At 47.9% G+C, this 24,346-nt stretch overlaps 1 protein-coding gene across 4 annotated transcripts in view; it reads right to left on the reverse strand.

Annotated features, from left to right (window-relative positions):
- Positions 1–24,346, reverse strand: part of LOC137371842 (obscurin-like protein 1) — a 127,936-nt gene that overhangs the window by 97,590 nt on the left and 6,000 nt on the right. For all 4 annotated transcript variants that reach the window (XM_068034783.1, XM_068034781.1, XM_068034782.1 and 1 more), the window contains exons 2-7: positions 20,221–21,369; positions 15,715–15,984; positions 12,619–12,879; positions 9,375–9,680; positions 7,860–8,126; positions 5,809–6,084 (exon numbers count right to left, since the gene is read on the reverse strand). In XM_068034783.1, the coding sequence (XP_067890884.1) occupies positions 5,809–6,084; positions 7,860–8,126; positions 9,375–9,680; positions 12,619–12,879; positions 15,715–15,984; positions 20,221–21,313 (2,473 nt within the window). In that variant the 5' untranslated portion in view covers positions 21,314–21,369. The remainder of the gene's footprint in view (positions 1–5,808; positions 6,085–7,859; positions 8,127–9,374; positions 9,681–12,618; positions 12,880–15,714; positions 15,985–20,220; positions 21,370–24,346) is intronic.

The following is a 24,346-nucleotide window of genomic DNA, read 5'->3' on the forward strand; positions in this document are numbered from 1 at the left end:
AGGGGCTGGAGGAGGTTACAGAAAATAAGCGGCACAGTGGCGCAGTGGTTAGCACCGCAGCCTCACAGTTCCAGGGACCTGGGTTCTATTCTGGGTACTGCCTGGGTGGAGTTTGCAAGTTCTCCATGTGACCGTGTGGGTTTTCTACGGGTGCTCTGGTTTCCTCCCACAGCCAAAGACTTGCAGGTGATAGGTAAATTGACCATTGTAAATTGGCCCTAGTGTAAGTAGGTGGTAGGGAATATGGGATTACTGTAGGGTTAGTATAAATGGGTGGTTGTTGGTCGGCACAGACTTGGTGGACCGAAGGGCCTGTTTCAGTGCTGTATTAATAAATAAAGAAGAGAGAATATTTGTCAGTTCTGAAGAAGGGTCACTGACCCGAAACGTTAACTCTGCTTCTCTTTCCACAGATGCTGCCAGACCTGCTGAGTGGTTCCAGCATTTCTTGTTTTTATTTCAGATTTCCAGCATCCGCAGTATTTTGCTTTTATTATATGAGAATAAGGAGGGTTGTAGGGGCTGGAGGAGGTTACAGAGAATAAGGAGGGTTGTAGGGGCTGGAGGAGGTTACAAAGGTAGTGAGGGCAAGGCCATGGAGGTGATTTCAAAATAACAATGAGAATTTGGAAAGGGAGGTAGTGTCAGACTGAGAGTCAGTGTAGGTCAGTGAGATGGAGTGGGTGAATTGGACTTGGTGCAAGATAGGATATGGCAGCAGAGTATTCACATGAAGACTAGCAGCTTGGATGAGCTACCAGGAGGGCAAGGGCACTTGCAGACTCAAGACCTTCTCAGGTCAACATCCTCAGCAGCACAGGAATGGAGTGAACCAGCAGGGAAATGAGATGGAACAGCCCTGGCACAAACTGCACCCTTAGAGTCATAGAATTTTACAACATAGGAGGAGGCCATTCGCCCATTGGGCCTGTGCCGTCTCTTTGAAAGAGCTATCCAATTAGTCCCCCCACCCCGCTCTTTCCCACAGCCCTGTAACTGTTTCCTCTTCATCTATTTATCCAATTCCCTTTTGAAAGTTACTATTGAATCTGCCTCCACCGCCCTTTCAGGCAGTGTATTCCAGATCACAATAACTCACTGTGTAAAAAATGTTTCCTCATGTTGCTTCTGGTTCTTTTTGTTGATTATCAGACCAGTGGGAGTCATTCAAAGAGGAAATAGTGAGAGTTCAGAGCCAACATGTACCCGTTGAGGTGAAGGGCAGGACCAAGAAGTCCAGGGAACCCTGGATGTCAAGGGAGATAGAGGATTGGATCAGGGAAAAAAAAGGAAGCTTATGGCAGATTCAAAGTACTGAAAACAGTGGAGGCCTTCGAGGAGTATAGAAAGTGTAGCAGGGTAGTTAAAAAATTAATTAGGAGAGCGAAGAGGGGACATGAAAAAACACTGATGGACAAGATAAAGAAAAATCCGAAGGCGTTTTATGAGTATATTAAGGACAAGAGGATAACCAGGGAAAGAGTAGAGCCCATTAGGGACCAAAGCGGCAATCTGTGTGTGGAGCTGGAGGAGATAGGTGAGGTTTTAAATGATTACTTTTCATTTGTGTTCACTATGGAGAAGGACGATGTTGGTGTAGAGATCAGGGAGGGGGATTGTGATATACTTGAACATATTAGCATCGAAAGGAAGGAAGTATTAGCTGTTTTTGCAGGCTTAAAAGTGGATAAATCCTCAGGCCCAGATGAGATGTATCCCAGGCTGTTATGTGAGGCAAGGGACGAGATTGCAGGGGCTCTGACACAAATTTTCAAATCCTCTCTGGCCACAGGAGAGGTGTCAGAGGACTGGAGGACAGCGAATGTGGTATCATTATTCAAGAAGGGTCGCAAGGATAAACCAGGTAATTACAGGCCAGTGAGTCTAACATCAGTGGTAGGGAAACCATTGGAAAAAATTCTGAGGGACAGGATTAATCTCCACTTGGAGAGGCAGGGATTAATCAGGGATAGTCAGCATGGCTTTGTCAGGGGGTGATTGTGTCTAACTAATTTGATTGAATTTTTCAAGGAGTTGACTAGATGTGTAGATCAGGGTAAAGCAGTTGATGTAGTCTACATGGACTTCAGTAAGGCTTTTGATAAGGTCCCGCATGGGAGATTGGTTAAGAAGGTAAGAGCCCATGGGATCTGGGGAATTTGGCAAATTGGATCCAAAATTGGCTTATTGGCAGGAGGCAGAGGGTAATGGTCGAGGGTTGTTTCTGCAAGTGGAAGCCTGTGACCAGTGGTGTACCACAGGGATTGGTGCTGGGACCCTTACTGTTTGTAGTGTACATTAATGATTTAGACATGAATATAGGAGGTATGATCAGCAAGTTCGCAGATGACACGAAAATTGGTCGTGTCGTAAATAGTGAGGAGGAAAGCCTTAGATTACAGGACGATATCGATATCAAAAGTAAGATGGGCGGAGCAGTGGAAAATGGAATTTAATCCTGAGAAGTGTGAGGTGATGCATTTTGGGAGGACTAACAAGGCAACGGAATATACAATGGATGGTAGGACCCTAGGAAGTACAGAGGGTCAGAGGGACCTTGGTGTACTTGTCCATAGATCACTGAAGGCAGCAGCATAGGTAGATAAGGTGGTTAGGAAGGCATATGGGATACCTGCCTTTATTAGCGGAGGGATAGAATATAATAGCAGGGAGGTTATGATGGAGCTGTATAAAATGCTAGTTAGGCCACAGCTGGAGTATTAGTTTAGTTTAGTTTAGAGATACAGCACTGAAACAGGCCCTTTGGCCCACTAAGTCTGTGCCGACCATCAACCACCCATTTATACTAATGCTACACAAATCCCATATTCCTACCACATCCCCACCTGTCCCTATATTTCCCCTACCACCTACCTATACTAGGGGCAATTTATAATGGACAATTTACCTATCAACCTGCAAGTCTTTGGCATGTGGGAGGAAACCGGAGCACCCGGAGGAAACCCACGCAGACACAGGGAGAACTTGCAAACTCCACACAGGCAGGACCCGGAATTGAACCCGGGTCGCTGGAGTTGTGAGGCTGCGGTGCTAACCACTGCGCCACTGTGCCGCCTGTACAGTTCTGGGCACCACACAATAGGAAGGATGCGATTGCACTGGAGAGGGTGCAGAGGAGATTCACCAGGATGTTGCCTGGGCTGGAGCATTTCAGCTATGAAGAGAGACTGAAAAGGCTGGTGTTGTTTTCCTTACAGCAGAGAAGGCTGAAGGGGGACATGACTGAGGTATACAAAATTATGAGGGACATTGATAGATTAGATAGGAAGAAACGTTTTCCCTTAGCGGAGGGGTCAATAACCAGGTGGCATAGATTTAAGGTAAGGGGCAGCAGGTTTAGAGGGGATTTGAGGAAAAAAAATTTCACTCAGAGGGTGGTTGGAATCTGGAACACACTGCCTGAAGGGGTGGTAGAGGCAGGAACCCTCACAACATTTAAGAGGTATTTAGATGAGCACTTGAAATGCCATAGCATACAAGGCTACGGGCCAAGTGCTGGAAAATGGGATTAGAATAGTTAGGTGCTTGATGGCTGGCACAGACACGATGGGCCGAAGAGCCTGTTTCTGTGCTGTATAACTCTATTACTCTTAAATCTGTTTCCTCTGGTTACTGACTCTCCTGCCAATGGAAACAGTTTCTCCTTATTTGCTTGATCAAAACCCTGCATGATTTTGAACACCTCTATTAAATCTCCGCTTAACCTTCTCTGCTCTAATGAGAACAATCCCAGCTTCTCCAGTCTCTCCACGTTAACTGAAATCCCTCATCCCTGGCACCATTCCAGCAAATCTCCTCTTCACCCTTTCTAAAGCCTTGACCCACTAAAGGAGATTGTGACCAGAGCTAAATTCTTCAAAACCTGTGATCCATTCAGAAAGATTCATCGATAACTGGAATGTCAGGCATGCCAGAGGCTACAACTCTAACAAGAGAGGACAAGTGAGTTAGAGAAATCATAAATTCTTGTCTGAAGTGTTATAAATTACATTACAAGTACAGCAAACAGCTGTCAACAGAGATAGCTGCAGCATAAAGCCAGAATCTGAGTTGGTAACTATTCAGGGTCCATCACTGCACTGCATATCGAGTTACATAAGTGTTTTTAGAATCAGTTCAGGCCACTTGACCTCAAACAACCCCATGCCTCTGCCTCTTCACCCAATCCCTCGATCCTGTCACATCTCCCGGAATATGCCAATGTCCCCTGATGCGATTATACTGCCCCCTTCAACGTCCATCCCAGGTAATTTATTGCACCAGTCTGTTCCTCAAAAGGTCATGAGTTTGAGGTCCACTCCAGAGCACATAATCCAGGCTGACACTCCAGGTGCCAGTACTGAGGGAGTGCTGCACTGTCAGAGGTGCCATCTTTCAGATGAGACATTAACCTGAGGCCCCCAGCTGCCTTCTCAGGTGAATGTAAAAGATCCCACGGCCACTATTTGAAAGAAGAGCAGGGGAGATCTCTCCAGTGTCCTGGGCCAATACTTATCCTTCAACCAACTTCACTAAAAACAGACTATCTGGTCATTATCACATTGCTGTTTGTGGGAGCTTGCTGTGCGCAAATTGTCAAGCACTTTGTGGCATTCTGAGGTCGTGAATGACTCTATATAAATGCAGGTTCTCTCTTCCCCTTTTTGAGTGGAAAAAGCTCTCCCTTCTTCCTCCTGGGCTGGGAATTTTATTGGGGATATTCCAGAAACTCTGTCGGAAACAATGATTCGGCCTAGTTTTCAGTGCCTCCGAGGAAATTCCCTTGATGTTTAACTTTTGTCATCTGAGTCGAGTAACTTTTTTTTATCCATTCATGAGATGTGGGCGTCGCTGGCTAGGCCAGCATTTATTGCCCATCCTTAAAACTGTAAACAAGAAAGGACTTGTGGCTTTATATATTTTATATATATATATATATATATAAATATATATGGCACCTTAGCTCTTTGCCAACTGATTCATATGTAGGTGACCACAGCCTTTGCAAAAGATCCCATCAACAGCAATGAGATGAATGACCAGGTTGATCTATTTTTGCTGGTGGTGATTGAAGTAGGAATGTTGGAGGGACTCTGGGAGAAGTCACTGTTTGCCTTCAAATTGTGACACAGGATCTTCGATGCCAACCTAAGCCAATGGGTAAACCTCAGCTTTACCACCTCATCTGAAAAACATCACCTCCAATAATTCGGCACTCCCTCAGTACGAGTCTGAAATATCAGCTGAAGATTATCTGCTCAAGTATTTGGAGTGAGGCTTAAACCCTCAACCTTCTGACTCAGTGCTATTGACTGACGCAAACTGATTCTCAACACTACGTGCAACGCACAACAGCACCAACAGCAATGTGTATTTAAACAGCATCTTTAATGTACATCGGAGCATATTCAGACAAGCAATAACACGAACCACACCAAGAGATATTAGGACAGGTGAGCAAAAGCTTGGCCAAAGAGGTCGGTTTGAAGGAGTGTTTAAAGGAGGAGAGAGAGTCGGAGAGGTTTAGGGAGGGAATTCCAGAGCTTAGGGTCCAGACAGCTGAAGGCACGGTCGCCAATGGTGGAGCGATGGAAATCGGGGATGTACAAGACCCCGGAATTAGAGGACCGCAGAGATCCTGGAGGGTTGTAGGGCTGGGGGAGGTTACAGAGATACTGGGGGAAACATATTCTCCTTATTTACTCTATCAAAACCCATGATCTTGAACACATCTATCAAATCTTCTAGTAACCTCCTCCACTCCGAGGAGAACAAATCCAGAATCTCTAGGACTTACGGAGGTCGTACCTAAAACATTAACGCTGAACGTCATGACATCTTCTGCTGCATCACAGGCATACTGGCCGGAATCCGACGGTCGTGCAGACTGGACGATGAGCCTCCTAACTTGGCCAAACGATTGGACAGCGACGCGGTCACTCGGGATGACTTCTTCACCATCTTTGCACCAGCGGACCTGAACGTCAGGCCTTGACAACTCGCAACAAAGGACGATCGGCTCCAATGCTGCAATCCGCTGGACACTGTCCATTCCAGGGCTGATTGTGATTGTCACTGGGGCAGCTAAACAGCAACAACATCAATTTATATTAATGTAGGGCCTTTAACATCATAAAACATCCCAAGGCACTTCATAGGAATAAAGCAAAATTCAACACTGAGCCATGTAAGGAGATATTAGGCCAGATGGCCAACAGCTTGGTCACAGAGGGAGGTTTTAAGGAGAGTCTTAAAGGAAGAGAGAGAGTTAGAGAGGTGGAGAGGTTTAGGGAGGGAATTCCGGCGATTAGGGCCCAGGTAGCTGAAGGCACGACCGCCAATGGTGGAGCGATTAAAATTGGGGATGCTCAAGAGGCTAGAATTAGACGAGTGCAAATATCTCAGAGGGTCGTAGGGCTGGAGGAGATTAGAGAGATAGGGAGGGGGTAAGACCATGGAGGGATTTAAAAACAAGGGTGAGAATTTTAAAGTCAAGACCTTGCTTGACCGAGAGCCCATGTAGGCCAGCAAGCTCAGGGGTGATGGCGAATGGGGTAATGACCAAATAATCTGTTCAATGATGTTGGCTGGGGGCATGAATTAAGGCAGAACACCACTGGCCTTCTTCCAAATAATGGTTGCGGGATCTTTTACATCCACCTGAGAGAGCAGATGGGTCCTTACTTTAATATCTCATCCGAAAGCCGGCACCTCTGACAGTGCTTCACTCCCTCAGTACTGCATCGGGAGTGTCAGCCTAGATTATGTGCTCAAGTCTCTGGAACCCACAACCTTCTGACTCAGAATTCTGTTCAATGAGCCACAATTGATTCCTAAAAGCATTTAGGGTGGATCCAGGACGGTGTGCTGACAGACAGTGCCCTCCCCTCCCCCGAAATGCTGGCACACCCGTCCCACATTGCCAATGTATCTGATCAAACATAAAGTGTGGAGTTATAGCTAAGGATTAAAGTAATTAAAATTAATCTTAAAGTCAGAGGGCAGCCAAGTGCAAAGATAAGGCAGCAGCACTTCTTGCTTCTAAATGTGCACTGTGTCAGGTTATCTTGGTTTGCTGTATCACTGCACGCTGTTAATCCACTGTATTTATGTCTGAGAATATTTTCCAAAATGTGTTTTGAATTCTTCCGAAAAAGGAATGCAAGTGAAGCAGATAAAAACAGTACTCAAGGTTCAATCTGCAGATTTTTAAGCTCTGGCCAATTCTGTTTCACCTCAAGAACCTCCATGACCATTTTCCTTCTCCTAAGGGTAGGGGTGTTGAGCGATATGGGTCAAAGGTGGACTAGTGGGGCTGAGTTGTTGATCAGCTGTGATCTAATCCAATTGTGGAACAGGATGGAGGGGCTGAGTGGCCTTTCAACAACAAGGTGTATTTGTACAGTCGTTTACATCCCAAGGCGTTTCACAGGAGACTTAACTGGACGGGTATTGACTCCGAGCCACATGAGGAGATATTAGGACAGGTGACCAGAAGCCTGGTCAAAGAGGGAGGTTTTAAGGAGTGTCTTAAAGGAGGAGAGAGAGAGGCGGAGAGGTTTAGGGAGGGAATTCCAGAGCTTAGGGCCCCAGGCCGCTGAAGGCGCGGCCTCCAATGGTGGAGCAAGGGAAATCTGGGATGAGCAAGAAGCCAGAATTCGAGGAGCGCAGAGATCTTGGAGAGGGTTGTGGGGCTGAAGGAGATTACAGGGACAGAGAGGCAAGGTTTGGGAGGATTTGAAAACAAGGAAAACAGAAAACTCCTGTTCACATGTAACAGACTAGAGGGGCTGAATGGCCTCTTTCATTCCCTCGCACACTGAGACCGGCTGCAGTTCTTAAGGGAACACTGATCTTACCTTTGACAAACAAAATGGCAGAGTCCCGCACACCATGAGCAACAAAAGTTATCTCCGACTCGTTCTCTTCCACTTTGACTCCTCTGATCAGCAGCGAGTGATGAGACCTCGACTGCTCTATCTTGAACCTTCCATCGTCATGAAGTTGCCGTCCCTTCATGTGCCAGGTTCCGAGGACTGAGGTGGACAGCTCGATGATAAACTCTGCATCTGTGTCCTGACTCACTATCATGTCACTCAGGTGAGTGCGAATCCTGGCGGATGGCACTGGTGGAAGAGAGGAACAGTTATAGTCAGCTCTGTGACAGTCTCTCCCATTTGGTACGGTATGGCCTGTGTGTGTCTCAGTGTCAGCTCCTGTACCTGTAATACCACTTTTACTCTGGACCGTGTGATATACTCTCCCGCAACTCAATGGCCCAGTTTTTCCGGTGGTAATGATGGTGAAACTATCAGCGTTTGCCACCATTAATCCACTGAAACTGACAGTAACCTTTGGAGTCCACACATGCGTAGAATAGCGCGGAAATCCTTAAGTTGTTGTCAGTGATTCTGAGCTCTTATATCGGTTGCACTGTTGAGGTCTGCCCAGACTGCAACATAGAAACATAGAAAATAGGAGCAGGAGTAGGCCATTTGGCCCTTCAATCCTGCTCTGCCATTCATTATGATCATGGCTGATCATCCAACTCAGTAACCTGTTCCCGCCTTCACCCCATACCCTTTGATCCCTTTAGACCCAAGTGCTATATCTAACTCCTTCTTAAAAATAAACAATGTTTTGGCCTCAACTGCTTTCTGTGGTAAAGTAAGCAGTGAGATTTGTTGAAAACTTTCACTCTTATGCTGTTAGTCTCATTTTACCACCCTTTAAAAAGTGACACCTTGTTGAATGAGGTGTAACTGGTTTTTAACAGAGTAGTAACTTCATAATTACTATTGAACACCCTCTCTGGTCCTGAAAAGCCAATATTATATTTGTGGAATGTCAAATTTCTCTATTATGATAAAAATAATTCCTTATTTTTAACATTTTTTAAAGTTTGTTTATGATATTTTAGCACCAATCTGTATCCAATCAAAATCATTTATTTCACTATCTGAAAATTTAAATTAAAAGTGAAGAGAAAAGTGCTTTTAACTTCCTGGCTTGCTGTCTGTGAGAATACTTCTGTGTGATTGGTTGCTTACTGCTTGCTGACATCATTGCTGCTACATGCCTGGAGATCCCCTTGACTTGGAACCAGATATAAACTTCCACTGGGGAAGGGGAAATGCATGCCACAGAGATTGCGAGATCTTTATGAGTGCTGTTTCTTTGCCGCTGACTGCAAAATCCAGCCCTGTGTCTTTCCCTTCTTGAATAATTGCTCTACTCTGCCCCTGGAATAGGGTGAGTGGAAAGGATGCAGAATATTACAGCCCTGCTCCAGGACTTGACCCCTTTTCCTCTCTCCCACCCCCAGCCTCTGCCTTCGCCCCACCTCCCCACCCCTTCACCGTCCCACCTCTTACCCAGATGGACCACTCCAGGGAACTCCACCTGCTCGCTCTTCCCGTAGTTGTTGAGGGAGCAAACCCGAAATCGGTAGCGAGCCTCGGCGGGAACGCTCTCTCCCAGGATCTCCACTGCCGTGCTGGCCTCAGTGGTCAGGCAGCGGACCCACTCCTCAGCACCCAGCTCCTGCCGCTCGATCACATAACCCGTCACCCAGTTCCTCTGGCAGTCAAGTGGTGATGCCCAGAGCAGTGAGGCAGCATTGGGCTTTTCGCAGTTCATCCGTACGTTCACTGGGGCACCTGGAGGCATCTGCCTCCTGGCTAAAAGAGAGAAAACACACAACAACAACTGGCATTTACATAGCGCCTTTTAAATGTTGTAAAACATCCCGAGGCGCTTCGCAGCAGTGTTATCTGACAAATCTGACACGGAGCCACATAAGAAATATTAAGACAGGTGACCAAAAGCTTGGCCAAAGAGGTAGGTTTTAAGGAGCGGCTTAATGGAGGAGAGAGAGATGGAGAGGTTTAGGGAGAGAATTCCAGAGCTTAGGGCCCAGGCTGCTGAAGGCACGGCCACCAGTGGTGGAGTGATTAAAATTGGGGATGCTCAAGTGTCCAGAATTGGAGGAGTGCAGAGATCTCGGAGGGTTGTGGGGCTTGAGGAGGTTACAGAGATAGGGAGGGGGTGAGGGCATGGAGAGATTTGAAAACAAAATGGCACGCAAAGGAGAATGTCCGATCTGAAGATTCATCTCTTCCGAGACCTTTTCCTCTCCTCCTGACCTAAGTACTTGCTGGGGTTGATTCCACGAATATGGAATCCTACAGCACAGAAGGAGGCCATTCAAATCATATGTAAAAAAATTTCTCCACATCTCCTCCCTTATAACTTTCCCAATTATCTTAAACTTACCCTCTCTGCTGTAAGGAGAACAATCGCAGCTTCTCCAGTCTCTCCACATTAACTGAACTCCCTCATCCCTGGTATCATTCCAGTAAATCTCCTTTGCACTCTCTCCAAGACCTTGACATCCTTCCCAAAGTGTGGGGTTCCCAGAATTAGAACCATATAACTATAGAAAAGTTACAGCACAGAAGGAGGCCATTCAGCCCATCGTGTCTGCGCTGGCTGAAAAAAACTAGCCGCCCAATCTAATCCCACCTTCCAGCACCTGGTCCGTCGCCTTGCAGGTTACAGCACCTTTGAAATGAGTTGAGGGTTTCTGCCTCCACCACCGTTCCTGGCAGTGAATTCCAGACACCCACCACCCTCTGGGTGAAAAAGTTTTCCCCTCATGTCCCCTCTAATCCTTCTACCAGTCACCTTAAATCTGTGCCCCCTGGTAATTGACCTCTCTGCTAGGGGAAAGAGGTCCTTCCTGTCTACTCTATCTAGGCCCCTCATAATTTTGTACTCCTCAATTAAGTCACCCCTCAGCCTCCTCTGTTCTAAGGAAAACATCCCTAGCCTATCCAATCTTTCCTCATAGCTTCAACATTCAAGCCCTGGCAACATTCTTGTAAATCTCCTCTGTACTCTCTCCAGAGCAATTATGTCCTTCCTGTAATGTAATGACCAGAACTGTACGCAGTACTTCAGCTGTGGCCTAACCAGTGATTTATCAAAGGTTTAATGTAACTTCCTCACAGCCTCAGTAACAGCAACTTTCAGCCAAGAGGTCATATAGGCCTTTGGTGTACTGTGGGCAGTTTTGGTCACCATATCCAAGGAAGGATATTCTTGTCTTGGAGGCAGTACTGGGAAGGTTCACTAGGTTGGTTCCTGGGATGAGGGGGTTGTCCTATGATGAGAGGCTGAGTAAATTGGGCCTATACTGTCTGGAGTTTAGAAGAATGAGAGGTGATCTCATTGAAAGATTCTGAAGGGGTTTGACAGAGTAGACACTGAGAGGATGTTTTCTCTGGCTGGGCAATCTAGAACACGGGGGCACAGCCTCAGGATAAGGGAACGATCATTTAGGACTGAGATGGGGAGAGAGTTCTTCATTCAAAGGGTTGTGAATCTTTGGAATTCTCTACCCCAGAGGGTTGTGGATGTTCCATCGTTGAATATATTTAAGGCTGGGATAGATAGATCTTTGGTCTCTCAGGGAATCAAGGGATATGGGGAGTGGGCAGGATAGTGGAGTTGAGGCAGAAGAACAGCCTTGATCGTATTGAGTGCCAAAGCAAGCTCACGGGGACTGTATGGTCTACTCCTACTGCAATTTCTTACGCTCTTCTGTCATTGTACTTGTGCGAGCCCAGGCTGGATTCACATCTACACCGTCTGGGCGATAATCTAGTGGAATGGCTCTCCGTTTATAGATACAGTCGGACTTTTCTTCCATTGCTTCAGTCAGTGGAAGTGACAGCCTAGATTATGGGCTCAAGCCTTGGATACGGGGCCCGTGACCATGACGTCCATTCCCAGGGCAGGACTGTAGCCCATCAGGTCAGGTGGTACATTCTGTGTTGTCGAGAATACAAAAGGGGGTCCATTTTGGGCACAGGGACATGGGGAACATGCTGATCAGCCTCCCAGTCTGGTGGCGAGGACCCCTATTTGCATACTAACTGGCAGCCTATTGCCTGAAACTGCACCATATCTCAAGAAAGATATGTTGGCCTTGAAGTGGGTGTAGCACAGATTCACCAAAATGGTACCGGTGCTAAAAGGGTTAAAGTATGATGACGGGCTACATAGACTGGGCTTCTATTCCCTCAAGTGTAGAAGATTAAAGGCTGATCTCATTGAGGTGCTGAAGATGATTAAAGGAGTTTATAGGGTAGACAGAGAGAATATATTTCCGCTAGTGGGGGGAGTCCTTAAGGCAGAACCTTAAAAATTAGAGCCAGTCCATTCAGGGGTGATGTCAGGAAACACTTCTTCACACATAGGGGAGTGGAAATCTGGAAGTGTCTTCCCCCAAAAAGCTGTTGAGGCTGAGGGTCAATTGAAAACGTCAAAACTGAGACTGATAGATTTTTGTTGGGAAAGGGGATTCAGGGTTAAGGAAGCAAGGTGGGTGGATGGAGTTAAGATACAGATCAACCATGATCTAATGGAATGGCAGACAAGTTCAAGGGGCTGAATGGCCTCCCCCTGTTCCTACGTTGACAGGCAGAATTTTGGACACCTATCGGACGACCCCTTTCAAAATGGCGGCAGCCGTATTGCTTGGTGTAAATTGGGACGGTGAGGCTGCTGATTCTGCTCGACATTGATCACTCACTCTGGCTTTGGGCAACTTACGTTTCACTCGGAGCTGGGACGATGACTTGGAGTCGCTGATTACGAAGGTGACGATGCCGGAATCATCCGTCGTGGCGTTGACAAAGACCAGGATGTGTGTCTTCCCAAAGGACTTGATGATGGTCTTGTGGGACTCACTCAGCAGCTCCCCATCCTTGTACCAGGACACCTCCAGATTCTCCTCATCTAAATCTACGCAGAAGGCTGCATTCTCCCCCTCTGCCACATCCAGTTTCCGTGGTAACCGCTTCACAATTTTACCTTGGGGGAATGGGGGTGAGGGGAGTGGTGAAGATTTTCAGCTATTAAAATAAATCCTCACACCTGGGCTAATTTTGAAGCTCATTCTCCTCAGCTGTATCTCGGTGTGCAGCACGCTCACCTCTGCCTCAGAAGGTTGTGGCTTCAAGACCCACTCCAGAGACTTGAGTGCAAAGACCAGGCTGATATTCCCAGTGCAGTACTGAGGCAGTGCTGCACTGTCAGAGGTGCCATCTTTCAATGGCAATTTGCACACTGCAAGCTCCCACAACTGCAATGTGATGTTTGTTGTGGGGACCTCCGACAGTGCAGCACTCCCTCATTGCTGACCCTCCTGACAGTGCAGCACTCCCTCAGTACTGACCCTCTGACAGTGCAGCACTCCCTCAGTACTGACCCTCCGACAGTGCAGCACTCCCTCAGTACTGACCCTCCGACAGTGCAGCACTCCATCAGTACTGACCCTCCGACAGTGCAGCACTCCCTCAGTACTGACCCTCCGACTGTGCAGCACTCCCTCAGTACTGACCCTCCGACAGTGCAGCACTCCCTCAGTACTGACCCTCCGACAGTGCAGCACTCCCTCAGTACTGACCCTCTGACAGTGCAGCACTCCCTCAGTACTGTCCCTCCGACAGTGCAGCACTCCCTCAGTACTGACCCTCTGACAGTGCAGCACTCCCTCAGTACTGACCCTCTGACAGTGCAGCACTCCCTCAGTACTGTCCCTCCGACTGTGCAGCACTCCCTCAGTACTGACCCTCTGACAGTGCAGCACTCCCTCAGTACTGACCCTCTGACAGTGCAGCATTCCCTCAGTACTGACCCTCTGACAGTGCAGCACTCCCTCAGTACTGTCCCTCCGACTGTGCAGCACTCCCTCAGTACTGACCCTCCGACAGTGCAGCACTCCCTCAGTACTGACCCTCTGACAGTGCAGCACTCCCTCAGTACTGACCCTCTGACAGTGCAGCACTCCCTCAGTACTGACCCTCTGACAGTGCAGCACTCCCTCAGTACTGACCCTCTGATAGTGCAGCACTCCCTCAGTACTGACCCTCCGACAGTGCAGCACTCCCTCAGTACTGACCCTCTGACAGTGCAGCACTCCCTCAGTACTGACCCTCTGACAGTGCAGCACTCCCTCAGTACTGACCCTCTGACAGTGCAGCACTCCCTCAGTACTGACCCTCTGACAGTGCAGCACTCCCTCAGTACTGACCCTCTGACAGTGCAGCACTCCCTCAGTACTGACCCTCTGACAGTGCAGCACTCCCTCAGTACTGTCCCTCCGACTGTGCAGCACTCCCTCAGTACTGACCCTCTGACAGTGCAGTGCTCCCTCAGTGCTGACCCTCTGACAGTGCAGTGCTCCCTCAGTACTGACCCTCTGACAGTACAGCACTCCCACAGTACTGACCCTCTGACAGTGCAGCACTCCCTCAGTACTGACCCTCTGACAGTGCAGCACTCCCTCAGTACTGACCCTCTGACAGTGCAGCACTCCCTCAGTACTGACCCTCTGACAGTGCAGCACTCCCTCAGTACTGTCCCTCCGACTGTGCAGCACTCCCTCAGTACTGACCCTCTGACAGTGCAGCACTCCCTCAGTACTGACCCTCTGACAGTGCAGCACTCCCTCAGTACTGACCCTCTGACAGTGCAGCACTCCCTCAGTACTGTCCCTCCGACTGTGCAGCACTCCCTCAGTACTGACCTTCCGACAGTGCAGTGCTCCCTCAGTGCTGACCCTCTGACAGTGCAGTGCTCCCTCAGTACTGACCCTCTGACAGTGCAGCACTCCCTCAGTACTGACCCTCCGACAGTGCAGCACTCCCTCAGTACTGACCCTCTGACAGTGCAGCACTCCCTCAGTACTGACCCTCTGACAGTGCAGCACTCCCTCAGTACTGACCCTCTGACAGTGCAGCACTCCCTCAGTACTGTCCCTCCGACTGTGCAGCACTCCCTCAGTACTGACCTTCCGACAGTGCAGTGCTCCCTCAGTGCTGACCCTCTGACAGTGCAGTGCTCCCTCAGTACTGACCCTCTGACAGTGCAGCACTCCCTCAGTACTGACCCTCTGACAGTGCAGTGCTCCCTCAGTGCTGACCCTCTGACAGTGCAGCACTCCCTCAGTACTGACCCTCCGACAGTGCAGCACTCCCTCAGTACTGACCCTCCGACAGTGCAGCACTCCCTCAGTACTGACCCTCTGACAGTGCAGCACTCCCTCAGTACTGACCCTCTGACAGTGCAGCACTCCCTCAGTACTGACCCTCTGACAGTGCAGCACTCCCTCAGTACTGACCCTCTGACAGTGCAGCACTCCCTCAGTACTGACCCTCTGACAGTGCAGCACTCCCTCAGTACTGACCCTCCGACAGTGCAGCACTCCCTCAGTACTGACCCTCCGACAGTGCAGCACTCCCTCAGTACTGACCCTCTGACAGTATAGATTTTTATGCCCGTCTCTGGAGTGGGACTTGAACCCATGATCTTCTGACTCAGAGACGAGAGTGCGACCCATTGAGTCTTGATTGACAGCAAAGACACAGATTACACTGGCTAGCGCAGAGCCTGGGACAGATGGTGAATATGGAACCCCATCCGACCTCAGATCCCTGAAAGAATCCAGTCACGTTTAAGGGACGTTCAGTCACAAGAGAAGCCAATAGGCACTGCCAATCCTGATGGTGGTACCAGAACCTGTTGGGGCATTAACTAGACGTTTGACTGGTGGGTGGGGATCCCCCTACCTTGGCGCTGACCATACTCTGCCAACACATGCCAGCAGCGAGGCTGCACCCACTCCAAGGGCTTTCTGCCGCTTACCTTTTACTGCCACTTCAGCGATGCTTCTGCCGCCATCTTGCATCTCGCAGAGATAAATGCCGTCATCGTCCATGGTTATGTCCTTGATGGTGAGACGGCGCAGGGTGCCCTGCTGCTCGATGATGTACTTGGCGCTGGCATGTAACTTGCGGTCTTCAAGGTACCAGACAGCTGGGACTGAGTCACCCGGTACCTCACACTCTAGGATGGCCTGCTCCCTTTCATTCACCTCGACATCTTGCAGCTGAGTCTTAAACTTGATGTGAGGTTCTGGAGAGGAGACAAAGAGGATTAGCTAAGCTGGTCATTATAACAACAACTTAGATTTCTTACCACCTAACTTATAAACAACAACTATTTATTATTCATTCATGGGATGTGGGCGACACTGGCCAGGCCAGCATTTATTGTCCATCCCTAATTGCCCTTGAGAAGGTGGTGGTGAGCTGCCTTCTTGAACCGCTGCAGTCCGTGTGAGGTAGGTACACCCACAGTGCCGTTAGGAAGGGAGTTCCAGGATTTTGACCCAGTGACAGTGAAGGAACGGTGATATAGTTCCAAGTAAGGATGGTGTGTGACTTGGAGGGAAACTTGCAGGTGGTGACGTTCCCATGTATTGGCTGCCCTTGTCCTTCTAGGTGTAGAGGTCGTGGGTTTGGAAGGTGCTGTCTAAGGAGCCTTGGTGAGTCGCTGCAGTGCATATTGCAGATAGTACACACTGCTGCCACCGTGCGTTGGTGGTGGAGGGAGTGAATGTTTAAGGTGGTGGATGGGGTGTCAGCCAAGCGGGCTGCTTTGTCTTGGATGGTGTTAAGTTTCCTGAGTGTTGTTGGAGCTGCACCCATCCAGGCAAGTGGAGAGTATTCCATCACACTCCTGACTTGTGCCTTGTAGATCGTGGAAAGACTTTGGGGAGTCAGGACGTGAGTTACTCGCTGCAAAATTCCTAGCCTCTGACCTGCTTTTGTAGTCACAGTATTTATGTGGCTGGTCCAGTTCAGTTTCAGGTCATTGGTAACTCCCAGGTTGTTGATAGTGATGGTGATGCTATTGAATGCCAAGGGGATAAATGAATACTTTGCATTTGTCTTTACCAAGGAAGAAGATGCAACCCAGGCAATGTTGAAATAGGAGGTAAGTCAGACATGAGAGGGTTTAAAATTGATAAAGAGGAGGTATTAGATAGGCTGTCTGTACTTAAAGTTGATAAAGCACCAGGACCGGATGAGATACATCCAATGATACTGAGGGAAGTGAGGGTGGAAATCACAGAGGCATTGGCCATAATTTTTCAGTTTTTCTTAGTCTCAGGGGTGGTGTCAGAGGACTGGAGAATTGCAAAACATTACACCCTTGATCAAAAAGGGTGTAAAGATAAGCCCAGCAACTACAGGCCAGTCAGTTTAACTTAGGTGGTGGGAAACTTCTAGAAAGAATAATTCAGGACAAAATTAATTGTCACATGGATAAATGCGGATTCATTAAAGAAAGCCAGCATGGATTTCTTAAGGGAAAATCATGTTTGACTAACTTGCTGGAGTTTTTTGAGGAGGTAACAGAGAGGGTTGATGAGGGCAATGCTGTTGATGTAGTGTATATGGACTTTCAAAAGGCATTTGATACAGTGACACACAACAGACTTGTGAGCAAAGTTATAGCTCATGGAATAAAAGGGACGGTAGCAACATGGAGACGAATTAGTTGACTGACAGGAAACAAAGTGTAGCGGTTAATGGATGTTTTTCGGACGGGAGGAAGGTTTGTAGTGGAGTTCCCCAGGGGTCAGTGTTGGGACTCTTGCTTTTCCTGATATATATTAATGACCGAGACCTTGGTGTACAGGGCACAATTTCAAAGTTTGTCGATGATACGAAACTTGGAAACATTGTGAACTGTGAGGAGGATAGTGTAGAACTCTAAAAGGACATAGACAAGTTGGTGGAATGGGCAGACAGGTGGCAGACAAAGTTCAATGCAGATAAATGTGAAGTGATTCATTTTGGTACAAAGAACATGGAGAGACAATATAAAATAAAGGGTACAATTCTAACGGGGGTACAGGAGCAGAGGGACCTGGGTGTATATGTGCATAAGTCATTAAAGGTGGCAGGACAGGTTGAGAGAGCAGTTAATAAAGCATACAGTATCCTGGGCTTTATTAATAGGGGCATAGAGTATAAGAACAAGGAAGTTATGTTGAACTTGTATAAGACACTAGTTCGGCCTCAGCTGGAGTATTGCATCCAATTCTGGGCGCCACACTTGAGGAAAGACATGAGGGCATTGGAGAGAGTACAGAAAAGATTCACTAGAATGGTTCCAGGGATGAGGAATTTCAGTTATGAAGATAGATTGGAGAAGTTAGGACTGTTTTCCTTGGAGAAGAGAAGGCTGAGAGGCGATTTGATGGAGGTATTCAAAATCATGAGGGGTCTGGACAGAATAGATAGAGAGAAACTGTTCCCACTAGAGAACGAGAGGGCACAGCTTTAAAGTAATTGGTAAGAGAAGCAAAAGCGACATGAGGAAAAACTTTTTCACGCAGCGAGTGGTTAAGGTCTGGAATGCGCTGCCTGAGTGTGTGGTGGAGGTAGGCTCAATTGAAGCATTCAAAAGGGAATTAGACATTTATATGAGAAGGAAAAATGTGCAGGGTTACAGGGAGAAGGCGAGAGAGCCGGTGCAGGCACGATGGGCTGAATGGCCTCCCTCAGCGCTGTAACAATTCTGTGATTCTGGGAGATGATTAGATTCTCTCTTGTTGAAGATGGTCATTGCCTGGCACTTGTGTGGTGCAAGTGTTACTTGCCATTTATCAGCCCAAGCCTGATGTTCAGGTCTTGCATGCAAACACGGACTGCTTCATTACCTGAAGAGTTGCAAATGGTACTGAACACTGTGTAGTCATCAGTGAACATCCGTACATATATTTGTGAAAAGCTAATGAGGTCGTCATAACCAACTTATATTTAATCAGTATCATTAACATGGTGAACAGCCCAGAGTGCTTCAGACTTGGGAAAGCACTTGTGGCAGTATCTTTACTGCAAGGACGGAGGCTGCTTGGAGAGTAGATCTATCTGGCCCCACCACAGGGGAACTAGGCACCTTGTCTCCTACCAGGTTTACAAAGTTGTGAGCAGCACGGACAGAGTGGATAGTCAGAAGCTTTTTCCCAGGGTGGAAGAGTCAGTTACTAGGGGACATAGGTTTAAGGTGCGAGGGGCAGAGTTTAGAGGGGATGTGCGAGGCAAGTTTTTACACAGACGGTGGTGAGTGCCTGGAACTTGCTGCCGGGGGAGGTGGTAGAAGCAGGTATGATAGTGACGTTTAAGAGGCATCTTGACAAATACATGAATAGGACGGGAATAGAGGGATACGGGCCTCGGAAGTGCAGAAGGTTTTAGTTTAGGCAGGCATCAAGATCGGCGCAGGCTTGGAGGGCCAAATGGCCTCTTCCTGTGCTGTACTGTTCTTTGTTCTTTTGCAACCTTGTCAGTGGAACAGGAGGAGGCCATTCAGCCCCTCAAGCCTGTTCCACCATTCAATGAGATCATGGCTGATCAGTGACCTAATTCCATATACTCACCTTTTCCCATATCCTGAATACCTTTCATTAACAAAGATCTATCAATCTCACATTTAAAATTAGCAATTGATCTGGCATCAATTACTGTTTTCAGAAGAGAGTTCCAAACTTCTACGACAATTTGTGTGTTGACGCGTTTCCGAATTTCACTCCAAAAATACCTGGCTCTAATTTTTAGACTATGTCCCCTCATCCCAGATTCCCCAACGAGTGGAAATAGTTTCTCTCTATCTACCCTGTCTGTTCCCCTTAATATCTTTGGAACCTCGATCAAATCACCCCTTAACTTGCTAAATTCCAGGGAATATAACTCGAGTTTGTTTAATCTCTCTTTGTAATTTAACCCTTGAAGTCCAGGTATCATTCTGGTAAATCTACACTGGACTCCCTCTAAGACCAATATATCCTTCACTGTCCTGCACTATGGGCCCTTCAATATATTCAATTAAAAAAGAAATCACAATCAAGGATAGATTTTCTCTGTGGTCAATGCTGTCTCACTCTCTCGTTAGACCCTGCCTGGAGTAAGTGCAATCAGTTCTGGGCACAGCACCTCACAAAGTGCAGCACAGATTCACCAGAATGCTGGCGGGGCTAAAAGGGTTAAATTATGAGGATGGGTTGTGTAGGCAAGGCTTGTATTCCCTCGAGTATAGAAGATTAATGGATGGTCTAATGGAGGTGTTTAAGAGAATGAAATGATTTGATAGGGTAGATAGAGAGAAACTATTTCCTCTGATGGGGGGAGTTCAGAACAAGGGGGCAGAACGTTAAAATTAGAGCCGTGATGTCAGGAAACACTTCTTCACACAAAGGTTAGACTCCATGATCCCAGTAAGATAAAAACACTTGTGTTTTTCCCACTCCCATCATGCCTCATTGGGAAGAGATTCATACAAATTAATGCTGACTGTTACCTTTGACATTGAGCAGGACTGAGCTGAGTGTGTGACCAGCTGCATTGGAGGCTGCGCAGGCATAGAGGCCATTATCCTGCTGCTTGCAGTACAGCACCTTGAGGATAAAGTAGCCCTCCCTGTCCTCGTAGAGGAGGTGACGCCTACCAGGGGCGATCAGCCTGCCATCTTTCCTCCAGATGATCTCGGGCTTGGGTTTCCCGGTGACGTAGCAGCGAAACTTGGCGTGCTTGCCTTCTGTCACGGAGAACACTTTGACTTTGGAGAGTCGTGGCATGTTGTCGTTGGCCCGGTTCTGGCGGGTGCTCCTGGAGGCTGGCTGCGGCTCGTGGGTGTTGCGGTGCCGGTTCCGGTGCTTCCTCTCGTGCCGTGCCTCGTGGGGGTGCCTGCGGCCATCCGGCCCCTCACCATTCTGGGTGCCATTGGCACTGGGGTGACCAGCGACAGGGTCAGCAGGGGATCCCGCGTCATGGCCATGGGTGCCAGGGTCCACTAGGAGAACCGCTGCCGCCATGGTTTCACCAAAAGCGTTGCGCGCCTTGCAGAGGTACACGCCCGCATCGGGTATCCGGGTATTGAAGATCTTCAGGTGGTGCCATCCCTCGCCCTCAGTGCCCTCGCTGAAGTGCCCACACTCAAAGATCTCACCCAGCTTCTTGCCATCCTTCTCCCAGGTCACCGAGGGCATTGGGTGCCCAGCCAATTGGCCGTTGAAGACCACATTGTCGCCTCGGGCCACTCTGGCTGAGCTGGGCTTGACCAGGAAGGCTGGCTTGTTCTCGGGGTGTCCGTCCCCCTCCTCCACCTTGAGGGTAGCTGCGGCATAGGTCTCTCCCACGCCGTTCTTGGCCTTACAGATGTACTGCCCACTGTCCTCCACCCGTGCCTGTGAGACCACGAGATTGTAGACATTTCCATCCTCCAGGAACCGGTAGCGGCCGGAAGGAGAGATCTGGGCCTTGTCCCTCTCCCAGATCACTGTCGGTCGAGGGTCTCCTGCGATCTGGCACTTAAGAACTGCGTCTGCCCCGTTTGGCACAGTGAATGTTTTGGGATAAGCCAAGAATCTTGGGGCTCCACCAAACACATCCATTGGTGAAGAATACTTAAGGGCCGTGACAATTGAATGAGTCTCCTTTGGGCATCCACCTGAGAACAATAAATGCACAACAAATTTAACACCTTTTCTCAAACAATAATGAGCAAAAGAAGTAGAGGGGAGATAAGGAGAATGTTTTTACACAGCAAGTTGTTAATCTGCAATGCACTGCCTGAAAGCGACGTTGAAAAGGGAATTGGATAAATACCTGAAGGGGCAAAATTTGCAGGGTTAGTGGGGGAAAGAGCAGAGGGGAGTGGTACAAATTGCATAGCTCTTTTAAGGAGCTGGAACAAGCATGATGAGTCGAATGGCCTCCTTCTGTGCTGGATGATTCTATGCTTGAACAACAATGGTGTAATGGTAACAGTATCCTATAGGAACAGTTCCAGGTTTAAATTCTGGTCTGTGTTAAGTGGCTGAGTGTCAGCTGAGGCAATGGGTAGGAACCTGACATCTTCCTCAGCACCCCTGGGCTGATCGCTATCTATCTATCTATCTATCTGTCATTTACGGCACAAAAGGAGGACATTCAGCCCATTGAGTCCATGCCGGCTCTCCACAGAGCTATACAGTCAGTCCCACTCCCTGGCTCGATCCCCGTAGCTCTGCAAGTCTATTTCTCTCAGGTGGCCATCCAACTTCCTCTTGAAGTCACTGATTGTCTCCACTTCCACCACCCTCGTGGGCAGCAAGTTCCAGATCATTACCACCCACTGTGTAAAAAAGTACTTCCTCATATTCACAACCTACATGTGATGAGTAGTCACCAGGGGTTGTGAGGTGAGGGCTGGAGTGGAGGAGGAGTTGGGGGGGTTGGGGGTTAACCAATGCCCTCACTATAGAGCCAACGCAATCAAAAAAGAGAAAGGAAGAATATGGCAGCAGTGTGTACCATCGACAAGATGCACTGCAACGAATCAACAGCATCTTCCAAACCCGCGACCTCTACCAACTAGAAGGACAAAGGCAGCAGATGCATGGGAACACCACCACCTGAAAGTTCCCCTCCAAGTCACACACCATCCTGACTTGGAACTATATCGCCGTTCCTTCACTGTCGCTGGGTCAAAATCCTGGAACTCCCTTCCTAACAGCACTGTGGGTGTACCTACCCCACATGGACTGCAGCGGTTCAAGAAGGCAGCTCACCACCACCTTCTGAAGGGAAATTAGGGATGGGCAATAAATGCTGTCCTAGCCAGCAACACCCATGTCGTGTTAGTGAATAAAAATCACATAGAATCGTAGAATAGTACAGCACAGAAGGAGGCCATTCAGCCCATCGAGTATGTGCTGGCTCTTTTGAAGAGCAGCCCCATTAGCCCCCCTCCCCCGCTCTTCCCCCACATCCCTGAAATTTTTCTCCATGTATTTATCCGATTCCCATCCCATGTATGAATAAAAATGAAGTTGCCAGGTTTTATGTGCGAAAGAAAAAAGATATGGAGGCACTGGGAAGGTGCAAAAAAGATGTACAAGAATTATATCAGAACTGAGAGGTTATACTCATCGGGAAAGATTGAAGAGGCTTTGCGAGCTAAGAGGAGGTGACCTGATAAATATCTTTCAGATTTTGAAGGGCTTTGATAGGGTAGATGTAAGCGAGATCAGCACTAGCGATTATGAGGTAGTAACTAATAACTCTCTAAACTAAACTAAACTAAACTAAACTCCAGTAGGTTTTATTGTTTGGTTGACATCTTTCCATCTATGAAAGATGATGGACAGGCAGCAAACAATCCATTTAGGTGGTGTCTTCTCTTGGTGCACCTTTGCTGATGGCTGTGAAAGCCAATATCCAGTAGAATCATAGAATCATACAAAGTTTACGGCACAGAAAGAGGCCACTTGGCCCATCGTGTCTGTGCCAGCCAAAAGACGTTCCACCCATTCTAATCCCACCTTTCAGCATTTGGTCCGTAGCCCTGCAGATTACGGCACTTGAGGTGCATATCCAGACTCCTTTTAAATGAGTTGAGGGTTTCTGCCTCAACTACCCTATCAGGCAGTGAGTTCCAGACCATCACCACCCTCTGGGTGAAAATAATTTTCCTCATCTCCCCTCTAATCTTTCTAATAATCACTTTAAATTTATGCCCCCTCTCACTGACCTCTCTGCTAAGGTAAATAGGCCCTTTACATCAACTCTATCCAGGCCCCTCACAATTTTGTACATTTCAATGAGATCTCCCCTCAGCCTTCTCTGTTCCAAGGAGAACAACCCCAGCCTATCCAATCTTTCCTCATAGCTGCATTTTTCCAGTTCTGGCAACATCCTCGTAAATCTCCTCTGTACCCTCTCTCGTGCAATTACATTCTTTCTGTAATGAGGTGACCAGAACTGCACACAGTACTCAAGTTGTGACCTAACAAATGAGTTATACAGTTCCAGCATAACCTCCCTGCTCTTATATTCTGTACCTCGGCTAATAAAGGAAAGGATTCTATATGCCTTCTTAACCACCTTATCGACCTGTCCTGCTACCTTCTGGGATCTGTGGACATTCACTCCAAGGTCCCTCACTTCATCTATACTTCTCAGTATTTTCCCATGAATCTTATATTTTTGACCCCAAGGTGAGCTTCCGACCACATCGCTATGACCACCTACTTCCATCTTTGTAACATTGACTAACTCCGCCCCTGCCTCAGCCCATCTGCTGCTGAAACCCTCAATCATGCAACCTCTTTCTCTCCTCCTTTAAGATGCTCCTACCTCTCTAACCAAGCTTTTGCTCATCTTCCAAGCATCTCCATATGTGACTTGGTGTTGAATTTTGCTTGATAATCACTCCTGTGAAACATCTTGGGACATTATATTAAGCTAAGGGCGCTATATAAATGCAAGTTATGTTGTTGTACCATGTACAATTCAGCTGTCAAAGCTCTAACTACCTCAGGCACCAGAGGAGTGTGAATTTTGCAAACAGCTCTGACACTGCCCAGACAAGAATCCACTTTGAAAGCCAACACTGGCACACATCTGGTATGCAGGCATTACTGATATCAGTTCAAACCTGTTGA

The sequence above is a fragment of the Heterodontus francisci genome, chromosome 7 (genome assembly GCF_036365525.1).
Source record: "Heterodontus francisci isolate sHetFra1 chromosome 7, sHetFra1.hap1, whole genome shotgun sequence".
NCBI lineage: Eukaryota > Metazoa > Chordata > Chondrichthyes > Heterodontiformes > Heterodontidae > Heterodontus > Heterodontus francisci.